General features: G+C 32.7%; 1 protein-coding gene and 1 long non-coding RNA gene across 7 annotated transcripts; one reads left to right on the top strand and one right to left on the bottom strand.

Annotated features, from left to right (window-relative positions):
• Positions 1-13: 13 nt before the first annotated feature.
• Positions 14-11843, bottom strand: LOC132908122 (MAP kinase-activated protein kinase 2). Of its 6 annotated transcripts, XM_060961793.1 has the most exons (11): positions 11590-11843; positions 11265-11280; positions 10469-10747; positions 8664-8952; positions 3290-3429; positions 3136-3200; positions 2938-3045; positions 2734-2832; positions 2561-2636; positions 2269-2479; positions 14-2190 (listed from the first exon to the last, which is right to left on the bottom strand). In XM_060961793.1, the coding sequence occupies exons 3-11, from the start codon at positions 10501-10503 to the stop codon at positions 1951-1953; spliced, it is 1263 nt and encodes a 420-aa protein (XP_060817776.1). In that variant the 5' UTR covers positions 10504-10747; positions 11265-11280; positions 11590-11843; the 3' UTR covers positions 14-1950. The 6 variants fall into 6 exon arrangements, with proteins under 6 accessions (XP_060817776.1, XP_060817774.1, XP_060817778.1 ...); XM_060961791.1 differs by having other exon boundaries at positions 11265-11843; XM_060961795.1 differs by lacking the exon at positions 10469-10747 and having other exon boundaries at positions 11590-11842.
• LOC132908124 (uncharacterized) lies at positions 6987-7836 on the top strand. Its single transcript, XR_009658314.1, has 2 exons — positions 6987-7498; positions 7588-7836. It is a non-coding gene; the product is annotated as an uncharacterized LOC132908124 (long non-coding RNA).
• Positions 11844-12189: the final 346 nt, after the last annotated feature.

Genomic DNA, 12189 nt, shown 5'->3' with positions numbered 1-12189 from the left:
AATGAAGTGACACTTATACAGTGGACAAAGGCTGTACCAAACAGAGATTTACTGACATTGCATTAATTAAAGATACTTTTTACATTTATTGTCAAGTTTTATAAATGCAGTGCAAATCAATATACTTGAATCCATTACAAAAATATTTCGATAGTATAGTCCAACTCAAAGCACGCATACTTATTTTCGTTTTCTAATAATGTTAATCTATAAAATCGTAAACAACACTTGTACTATTTCAGTATTATCAAGTACAATAATGCAACAGTCGTTTATATGATATTTGAAACTAAACGTATTATTTTAATTTAAAAATGTAGTGTAGAGTTGTCCTTTCTTTAAGTTTGCGTCAGTTTTCGTATACAACTAGTTGACCTTCAGTTTGATTATTTTTAATGAGGTTTAGAAGCTGAACCATTACATAATGTTTATTTTGAGGAAGTCTTGTTTCCACGATTCTAAAATAATCTATTATTTAATAATAAGTATATTACTAAATATAGTACTTAGTTTAGAATTCTATTATTCTGAAAATAAATCAATGATATAGAACTGTGAAAACAATTGAGGCCTAATTTTCTCATTATTTATCAGTCGTAAGATCTATTTTCATCTATTAAACATTTCTAATACTTATCATGGAGAGCTATTGGTAATATGAATAATCATAGCTTCAACTACAAGTATCTTATTAAAAATACTTCATACATATAATATTTACATTCATAACATAGACGTTGCCTCAGAAGAAACAATGATACATTCATGAGATTTCATCACCTCTCGCCTTACACTTTACTGGATCTGTACCTAATTGAAATATTTAATTATGCTAATTACATATTAAACTAAAAATTGATCTGATGTTGGTTAAGGCATTTCTTTAGTCTAAATTTCAATTTTTGTCTTATAATACATCTAAAAAAATATAATTACTACATTTATATTGTAATGTGTACATCTTTGTTCCTAAGTTCCATCTTTTACTATAAATTTTATTTATTTAAAAAATTAGGAAATTGTAGTATTGTTTTAATGCCTACGAAATAATTAGAGCAACATATGTTAGCACCTTGCAACAATTATAAGGATTCTTACATGTATTCAGCCTCAGTCAAAATATCACTTAAAAGTACATTACACATGTTTGCATTATTTTTTAATTAAACGCTTTTTTCATAGTTTGAATGAATTGTAACTGTACACAAATAACAACTGAAAAAACTTATTAATAAAAATTGGCATGATGTATTTTTGTTTTATACGTCAATCGCGATAAATAATAGTAGTTTAATAATTTAAAGATAATATAGGAAATACCACTATACACATAAAAATTGCCAAGCATTATAATTTATGATTTAAGACTTAAATTTTAAGTAAATCAATGAGAAGCTGCTAATTAGGTGGCGTATTCTTTTATATTAGATAACAGACCTTCATTATGAAGTCCAACATTCCATTTAAAATTGAAAAATATTTTGTTATATTTCTTTTCAATATGAATTTATTATATATGCAGTTACTGATGACAAAACGTTTTTCTTATTAACGTTTCATCAATAAATATAAATTGTAATATAAATTATTTAGTCGTATCAGATTGATTTTTATTCCTGGTACTTCTTTCTGTTTTATTAAATCTTTTAAGTCGCGAAAAATGCACCATAACTGGTAAAATATCCTCTGCTTATTATTTCAACTGTGTTCCTGTCATTCAAATTTAGCAATTACGGATCAATAGTATTTTAAAAATATTTAAAATGTCAAATTCAATTTCATGCGCCTAATATCTCGACGTAGGCAGGATTTTTCAAGACTATTCTGCATGAATTTTTTATATTTTACATTATGTAACTGTCAAAAAACAATTCTCATGGTCATTACACTATACCTTATACATCTTCGTAAAAAGACACGCCAGTGTTGACTGGCTCTTATTGCGTCTCCCTAGGATGCTGGCGTAGGATTAGCAGTCGGTGGTACAGCGTTTTTTTGTTTCGCTCGTCTACGTTTGTTTAATAACGCGTTATTTGTGTGATCTAATTGTTTCAAATTGGCCGTATCGTAGTCTACGCGCATGGTAGCTAATGACCGTGTCATTTCTTCTTGAACTTCTGGCCAAAGTTCTTCGCCTTCTCGGAGTACGCGACCAGTATGTAAAGGCGTGGGGGGTACTTCCGTGTATTGCTATATATAAAACAGACAATGATTTATATTTACGACCGTACAACGCATGAATTGACAATAATGAAACAGAATTCTTACAGCAATCCATTTGTTGCGCATAACTTCGTCGATTTGAAGTCTTTGAGCTGGATCTGTACACAACATACCCTTGATGAGATTCTTTGCCTCTGTGCTTACATTAGACCATTCAGGGGATGGAAAGTCGTATTGGCCTAACCGGATTCTTTTTTTCATTCCTGGTGAAATTGCTAAACCATGATTACTGTAGAAAGGTGGGAAACCACACAATCTAAAATATTATAAAATATTGATATGTTTTAGAATCTATATATAAATTTAAAATATTTATTCGTAAATAATAGTTACATACAGTATATACATTATAACTCCAAGTGACCAAATATCACAGCTTTTGTCATATTTCTCTGGTCCCAAAACTTCAGGAGCTATGCAAACCAAAAAAAATGTCTGCTTTGTTATTTCCATATGCTTATGCAATTAAGTTGGTTAAAAATAAAATTAGAATTTTGAAAAACAACTTACCAACATAGTATGGCGTATAACATGGGGTTTGTAGTGTATCTTTCATATGAGTCTCTTTCGCAAAACCAAAATCAGTAAGTTTCAATATTCCAGTACTATCTAAAAACGAAATACATAATCTATCTATAAGTTCAATTCAGTATAATTCAACGAATGTTAAACATTTCTATGATTCATTCAGCTTTGATATACTTATTTACATACCAGGCTTAGAGTACAAAAGATTTTCCGGCTTAAGGTCTCTGTGTGCAATATTCATATCATGCAGGTGCTTTACAGCAACACAAATTTCATACATTATTTGTGCAGCTTCTATACAAAAATAACATAAGATAATCAGAAAATGTTTCTTATATTTACATTAAATGCATCATCAAAATATAATACATTAACTTAGTTTACCTCTCTCTGTGAAAGCACCATCTTGCCTATCTTGTATTCTCTCAAACAGTTCTCCTCCTTCCATACTAAAAGTTGATGAAATTTATTATTTAATATTGCTCATTAATATCATTAATACAATAAAATCACTTAATCCAAATATTTACAAGCTTACCATTCCATAATAACTAATAAACATTTATTTCCACTATATGTATTTTCATATACATCTTTGACTTGCACTATGTGCCTGCAGTTTGATGCTCTCCAATGCAATTCAACTTCCCTTCGTGCTTTTACACAATCGTACAGTACCTATAAGCACAAAATTGAACAAAAATCAATATTAAATTCAACAATTCCAAAATAGCAATTGTATACAGTTTACAAAAATTTCGAGGCTATAGGGGATTTACACGAAACCTTGAATAAATGAAGTGACGTAATCTGTTAAGATAAAAATGAATAGACATTAGAAGTGATAATGTAGTGACTGGCAGTATCGTATAGCACTGTACAATATTTAATAGGTAAAAGAATACGCAATGGAACGCGTATGAATTTTATACACACATATGATACTCGTATATTTGCTTTAAAAACCGCTGGTGAATGACCTAAAAACAGCTGACTCCATCGTTAAATCGATAAAACTTATTGCATTATGTAGTAGTTCGCGACCTAACATTCTTGAATTAATGTACGATAGTCCGCATCGATGAGTACAACGTAGTTTTAAAATACTGTAATATTCTAATTTACTAACACTGTTTTTTATTTATACTGTTGGATTAAAATATATTATGTGTATATATATTACATATAATTTATTTAAAATTTAAATGTCTTCCATCTTTATGGTACAACCGATAAAAAACACTTTGTTTGTAAATACGTAAAATAATAAAAAATATTACTGTTAGAAACATGCCCTAATATATAACCAGCTTGTAACGTTCAGCTCAAAGAATTACTTGGCAGGGCAAACAAAAGTTCTATCTAACGCTACAAAGTCGCTATTGGCACAGTATAAATGTCCTTTATTTAAGTAACATCGATAAAGACCCATGTTAAACTCGAATTCTTGACTAGTATAATACTTCATTTCGTTTCCACTTAGTTTGTTTCTTCCTTTTGCTTTTATATATTTTATAATATAAAGTGAGCATTATTTTTAATTAAAATATTGTTATTTCACGTTCAATAGCTATAGAACGTTTATAAACTCAAAGATTACAATATCTGTGGTGTGTAATTTTATGCATCAGTTCGTAAAAATACACGTCGTGCAAAATATGGCGCTGATATAAAGTTGCGAGATAAAAGAAGGGCGAAAAAAGTGTCTCACGGATGAGTAGTATTTTTAGAGCATCGAATACATTGGACGTTCTAAAAATGTTCAAATACAATTAAAACTTGCGGAACGCGCTTGAAAAGGTCGAAACCGGTTTCGACTTGAAGTTGCTGTATCGATGGTGATAATGAAATAGACAACTCTCACATATAAATGAAACCTCTGCGAAAAACTCGTTACATAAGAAGATACGTTCATTTGCACATAAAACTTGCCTTACGTTCAGTGAGACTGTAATAAAAAATTACTCAAATTTAATCATTAAATTCTTAAATTTTCCAATTTACAGAACGTTGAATTCAAAATCAAATTTTTGTCCTTAAAGTACGAAAAATCGACTGTTTCCTAAGCAAGTGGATTTCTCTCATATTGCTAAACAATGTATAATCGTCAAGGTGCTTCGATTTGCAGGATTTTCCACGATTGTTATGCTCCCCTTATAAATGAAAATACATTGGTTACGTACTCACGAGCATTCGACCGTTTTGTATTATTCCGCGGTAATGTAATTAGCGTTAGTACAAAGTGACATGTCCATTGTTACGACGACTAACAGACGCATAACTGAACTCGTAGGATTATTATTAATAGGCTGTGCGATCAGATTATGCTCAGCAGCCTACACTAGCGTATTTTACGCAGAAAAAGAAACGCGCAATACAGCTGATCATTTGTTCTTCTTTTTTTCTCTTTTCTCACCTTAATTATACAAATTATATAACGTTTTTATATAATCAATTTCATAAATAACGTAATAAACGTATAAAACGTTTCGACATTTTCATCAAGCTTACTTGTAAAGGAGAAAAGAATCTTTTTATAAAATGAAATCGCAACGATATTTTCGTCACTGATTTCCTGTTATTGAGAGTCTACTGACGGATCGCAGAAATACAGAAACCGTTCGTTCGTACAAGAACGAAGAAATAAAAATTCAAGTATTCTCGGAATGCTACAGTCAAGGCAAAGAAAACTGAAACAATGGTGACAACAGTCCGACTGATCGTATCCGAGGCAAGAAGTAATCAATCAACGAAACCAAATTCGTAACAGAAACACTTGCTTGTAACATTGGCCCCTGCCATAGTCCACAAATATTGATCTTTTTTGTAGCTACATGAAGATACGCGTGGAAATATGATTCTCTGACTTTCTCCTCGGGTATGCCTCAAGGTGCTTGTTTCTTGTATTACCAGAATCTATACATTGGTATCAGCTTACACCGTATAGCGATCACCACGTCCTACAAAAATTATTATTTCAATGACACGCATAAAAACATTTCGCATTAATAAATTCGTATTATGGATCCATATTGATGACAATTATAATTATTGCGTAGCAAAGGCGTCGAATTAATTTAGCATTAAATCGGAAGTATTTGAAGGTTAATTAAAGAGATAATTAAGAGTTTGCGACTGTCGGAATAATAGAATTATCGCCACTACTGTTGGATCTCTTCATGGTCATACTGCGTAATTTAAACTGTTTTGCTGATTTATATGACTCGTTTCCAATCATTCGGTCCCGATAATTCGACGTGATAAATTATCCTTAAATTCCGCTCTGCTTGCTAACCATTAATTTGAGACGAATTGCTTTATACAAATTAAATTCTCTCTTTTCTTTGCTGAGTTTTTTCTTCGTCTCTTTTTTTAGTTTTTCTTTTTTCCTTTCATTAAGATATCGTCTTTATCGATAAAAGATATACACGCTCAATCGATAGGGAATTGACTAATATCTGTAACACGTACAATCGTGATGACCTGTACTTTTACACGTTGCTACGAAACTACCATGTTACGTAAAAAAAGAAAATATCTATTGATAGTTGTTTTATGACAAGAAATGTATTTTAATCCTTCGATGTTGGATTAGTTGACGGGTCGATAACTTTGATAGCATTAGTAATTTTTATATAAGCAAACATGAGATCATCGATACTACATATATAAATATAAATAATGACATATTACCGTCGAAACTTATCAAGCTATTCTTGTCTATACAGTCACAATTATACAGCATACATATCAGATGCTTGCATATCCTCATTGCGTGTGTACTTTCTTGTTTACAGAGAGAGAAACTAGATTATTATTAGAAAAGGCTATATTAAATTGATAAAATAAAAATAAAAACAAAAAGTAGACAATAGCATATAAATATACTTTGATATGTTAAAGCGTGATAGGAGATATGTTATTTACTATATATGATACATATACGTATATATTATAATTTGTAACTGATTTATGTATTCGAAGTATGATTTACGAAAAGATATCGAAACTTATCTTTTTTTTTTTTTTTCAAATTTAATTCTTTAAAATATCGTCTATAACAAGAAAAATCTATCAAGGAACAGGTCCTAAATTAGCAAAGCGTATGTCGCGCGTGTGGCATCGTATGATTCACGTAATCGGTCGTTGACATTCTATGCATGTACGTACACCTTTAATCAATACTACTTTTAAAATCTATTCTAAAATATTTTTCAAATTTAAAAACTGATAAAACTATCCTTAACAGTTACATACATGTTAGTGTTAAAGTATTTAATAAGTCTCGACAAAGTTATTACGACTCTGAATTCGTCATTACCTTCGCCGATACTTTTACTATCGACAAGCGATTGATTTCACGATTCATATAATATTTACGATAGCAATGACATTTCGCGTTTGGCGTTTGTTCAGTTGCCCGTGGAATTCTGTGCGGGAACGACGGCGCGAGAAGTTGCAAGAACAACAAACCGACCGTGAAAAGACGAAAACACAAGGATTCCCAAAATTTTTCCAAGGCGATATAGAGAAAATAAGAGAGACGAGGAGACTTCGAGCGATACACCGCATGGTCGGAATCGTCGAATGGGAAATCACCGAGTATAAATAGAAGATGACTCGCGGTCTGGACTCGCTTGGACACCGTCAGTCGATGATCATACTTTAGCATCGCTAAGTGGGTATCGATACAGCAGTACTTCGTTAACTGGCCACGATCCGCAACCTTATCTGGCCAGTTATCGAGGTAGGTATATTTCTAGGAAATTTCAAACATTTCTTTTTCATGTCGAGTGCGAGTGAGATACAAGTACATGATACCTTTGTTTACTTTAGAAACATAATGCCAGAGGTACACAACGAAATCAGTATCAAGAGTTGGTGGGGATAGCGATAGCCAGCTAGAGAAGTGAAATGGCGAACAATTAACGTGACATTACTGTACATCTCTGATAGATCTATATATGCGTAAAAATGTACACGCATCAAATAAGGTATCCGGTTCATCCTTGGAGCATCGTTCCGCATGTTCCAAAAATAACTAAGGCCAGATGTGTCATATTACACTTATATGTATGAAACATATATTGCTTTTATATCTACTGATAACAATCGAAACGTTCGTAAACCTTGTTGCGTTTATCTCGGTCGGTATAATCGAGTAGCAATATGAAAAATAATATGTCTGACGTTTTCAACCTACACGTGTCGTCATACATGCCGCTTTTGTAATTACATGCCTGTACACAACGTTTTATTGCTCGTGCGTGAAATTTTAATCAAGTCTCCCGGCTCCCGGGTAGTTTCGCACGGTAAAATAGAATATAAAGAAACCAAAGAATTCGATCAGGTTTGCTTGCACCGTAATACGCACACAGCGTCATTTCCCTGAACAAAGGAAGAACGAAATAATCCGATTATTTCGGTGTTTTGAAGCTTTCGTATTTATGTTCCATTAAAATTAAGTCCATTAACACAAAATTAGCCCTCCGGGTGCAAGCTACTTTTTACTAACATAGCGTACCACGGTAGGGCATCTAAGATCGTATTCGAGGCTTTGAAAAATTTAGAAAAATTTATGGCTACTTTTAACCTACTACTCTACTACGATGTCCTAATAGGTGTCAAGATGAAATATTAAACAATTTGTTGTTAAAAACTCGAAATTTAAACAAAATTATTTGACGACTCAAGAATCGTTGGGAGGCTAAAATGTCTCACATTGCATGCGGAGGGTTAAATCCACTTTCTCGTATACGTATGTACAAAAGACAAACACATATGTAATTTTTCACAGGATAACTAACGGAGACTGATTAAAAAAAAAATGACCGATTCCACAGAATAACCAACGAAGACTAATTACAAAGAATGACCGATTCCATGGAAGAAATCATTGATCGTTATCTCACCTTGAGCGCATATTTTTCCCTGGTATTTTTGTCATAACACTGAACAACTTTTCCGTTTATTCCAAGACCAAGCACGTGATTACTAATTTCATAGTCATCGGTGATTGGTGTGACTTTTGGTAAACGGATGTCGCATCTTGTGACCGTGTGTTCCATGGTTTTCCGTTTGGTTTCCACGGTCGAAACCTCTTTCTCTTTCGTCGATACCTCGATCTCTATTTCCGCTGCTCGTTTCCGTTTTCCTTTCTTATTCTCCTCGTTCTCCTCGCCGACGGGCCTCTTGCACTTTCTAAAATGGTAATCGATCGTCAATCACGTTCTCATCCCATGGGGGAGAAGAGACTCGACTCTTATTTTTCTCCTTTTTTTACGTGTGTACTACGTGTATATATATATATATATATATAAAAATAACGCAAGTGTACCGACACCATAAATATTCGAAGAAAATTGAGACACTTCATGAGAAATGCGAAGAAGTACGACGATTTGACTGGCACCGTTGATAAGAAAAACCTTAGAACGATAGCATATTTCGTGCTGATACTTGTGAGCGCGCCACCGCGAATGACAGTACTGACAGTAGTATAGCTATAAAAAAAATTATTTGCCAACGAAAAGCTATTTTATCACTCGCATCGGCGCCTATTTTATCTTTAAGAGTTACCAACGGAACGCGATTTATATCCTATTTGAAAATAAATCGTATTTCCTTTTATTTGCTACGAGGCTCGTATGAAGAAGTTACTCATTACAGATTTCAAGTATTTCTTATTACCTTAAACTGATAAGTCCATTATCATCAGATTAATCGCGACGTGGTACGCCAAGCAGTTACTCGCATGTTGTTATCAAATTGATATTGTGATAGAAAATATCAATCTTTGATTATGCATATGCAATTTATATAATTTACATCTTTACGTAATTACTAAATCTTTAAATTTATAAAAGCTATTAAACCAATTATAGGAAATAAAATTGGTAAAAAGGTTACACTTAAATGTATCACGTATGGTAATTAGTTAATTGATCAAATTAATTTACTTTGTGACTTACAGGAAATATTTTGGTAAACTTGTATATTTGTTTGTATAATCACATTGTAAGTACACATGCACGATATAGCACGATATACTTACTCAAATACGCGCACACCTTTATGTATTACACAACTACTAAGTTCAATCGATTGCAGTAAAATTATACTACATAGCTCAACGCACGTGAATGGAACATTTTCAAATTATCAAGACTATCCCAATCGGGTGCGTCGATTATGCGTTGCTTTAATGATGATCGATACACGCAATAAAACAGCAACAGAAATGATCGATCGATAGATCAAAGAAACAAAAAACAAAGGACAAAAACGTCGTAAAACAGGGTTAAAAAATCAGTCGCAAGTTTTAATCAGCACGAGATTAAGTAATAATGTGCAATTGTTATGATTGCAACGAACAAAAATCTACAAAGAATGATGAGGAATAGTGTTTATCGTCGTATTATTCAAAAGGACGAGTTGACATTATCGTATTTAAATCAATCTGATATATTGATTCCGAGGAAATAAAATATAATACGTTCTACAGATGTTTATGCATTTATGTATGGGAAATTTAAAAGCGGAAATTATATAAAACGCGCGTAATATGCAAAACTGCATAAGATATCCAAAGTGAATTATATGTTATATTATGTAATGGATAATATAAGTGTTTATTTAAGTTTCATTCTTTTTAGTTAATAATTTATGAAAGTATGAATATGCATGAACATCTGTAGTCTAATAATATGACAGAGACCTCCAGAATGTCCACTTGGCTGCCGATTTCGGCATTTGTGTAGCTTTTTTTTAACGTTTCGAAATCTTTCTAATCGAATCGTTGAACGAAGATAGAAAGCATCGCCTTCCGGGAGAGCCGAAATTCCAAAGAATTCTCAGAGGTAACACAGTCAGGTAGCGGTGAGTTATGGATTAACTGTGTGAGCTCCGCGTCGTCGAATAAAATAAGAATGTGTCTCTAATCGTAACTCAAAACTCGATATCCAAAGAATAATCGCACAGAGAGGGAAGAGGCCAGCTGAAAACCGAAGATAAAAAAACTAATATAACTCATCCTCAATAATGAAACTGGTGATTGACGATGGAAAGAAGCGTGCAAAAAAGCAATTATCAGAAAGCAAGTTTTTACATGTGCGTATGTACATATGTGTAGAGGGATTACACGGGATGCAGTGTGTCTATCTCAACACTTCTAATGAGATGAATCGCATTTCTGTTACGCAAGTTACACAGCCAAAAGATTCATGAACTTGGCAATATAAACACAATGGAAGGAACAGAACACAAAATGACTTGTCGAAGATCTATTTGCATAAACGTATATCCACCGCCAAATTCGCCATCTATACCTTATCAAGATTCACTGAGTGATTTACTTAAAATAGCGGTAGCGTATGACGTATGCAAACAAAATAAAATGCATTAAAGATAAGGCAAACTGAAAATCAGGGAAGAAACCAAAAAAAAAAAAAAAAAAGAAGAAGAAAAACTCTGACATGATTATAAAAGATAATTATGCTGGTTGTCTAACGTACTTGGTGACGTCCGCTTCTTCAAAGTTCAATTTCCCGCCATAAAATGATATATTTGAAAGAAAGAATACCACTGTTACAACATTTTATATTTCACACTGTCATGAGAACACTCGATTAGTATTTCTTAAGAATTATTCTTGTCACGATACGTCATAACACTGAATCACAATTCGATAAGAAGGTATAAAAAATAATGTTCACGAATATTTAGAATGTAACTATGTTTCTATTCGTTTGTTTCACACGAAAAAAAGAAAAAATTTCTTGGAGGTGTGTCACGCGAATACCAAACGGTCAAAAAGATCAGAATATTTGTCTACCTAACCTGTCGTAAAATAGCCGGTTTTAACACGAATATGAAATTATTCGATGACGCCGTTGGAAACCGATTTTTCTCGCTGTGAAAAACCTAATAAGAAAAAAGTTAACCAAACGCAACTTTTCCCATAACCATACTTTCCGTGCATTCGACCGATCACTACTGACTACTGAACTCAAGTCCACTCAACGACTCGGACTTTCATACCAAAAGCCAATTCACAAACACTAGTAGATAAAACGGCTATGGCGGCAAAGCGAAGCGCCCCTACAAGCAATCTTAGGATGTGACTCACTACACAGGGACGACTCTACGCTATAATTTTTCAGGTCCATACGTCAGTATTTTGGGCCCCCTCTATAATTTCTTCTATGAAATTTAGTTTTTAAAAAATCTATTAAATTAAAGTAATGACGGAGTGATTAAATGAAATACGGCTTTACAAGCTAATAATTTTTTTTCAATTATTATTATAGGGTTATTTTATGTTACATTACAATTAGACATGTATGCATGTATATACATAATTTTTCGATGTAATAAAACTGAAGGGGGCAACAATCTTCAGGTCTCTTGCATTTTTATCACTTAGATAATTACAAAATT

This window comes from Bombus pascuorum, chromosome 6 (genome assembly GCF_905332965.1).
Source record: "Bombus pascuorum chromosome 6, iyBomPasc1.1, whole genome shotgun sequence".
NCBI lineage: Eukaryota > Metazoa > Arthropoda > Insecta > Hymenoptera > Apidae > Bombus > Bombus pascuorum.
Note: the sequence above shows the minus strand (reverse complement) of the source record. Positions and strands in the feature narration are given on the sequence as shown.

What these genes read in the sequence shown, in the direction of transcription:
- LOC132908122 (XM_060961791.1), bottom strand. Translation starts at nt 10,503, where the DNA reads ATGCCGAAATCGGCAGCCAAGTGGACATTCTGGAG. An exon ending in GCCAAGTGGACATTCTGGAG is followed by an intron (nt 8,953 to 10,468) that starts GTCTCTGTCATA and finishes TTACCATTTTAG; the next exon opens with AAAGTGCAAGAGGCCCGTCG. An exon ending in GGAGTTATAATGTATATACT is followed by an intron (nt 2,480 to 2,560) that starts GTATGTAACTAT and finishes ATAATATTTTAG; the next exon opens with ATTGTGTGGTTTCCCACCTT.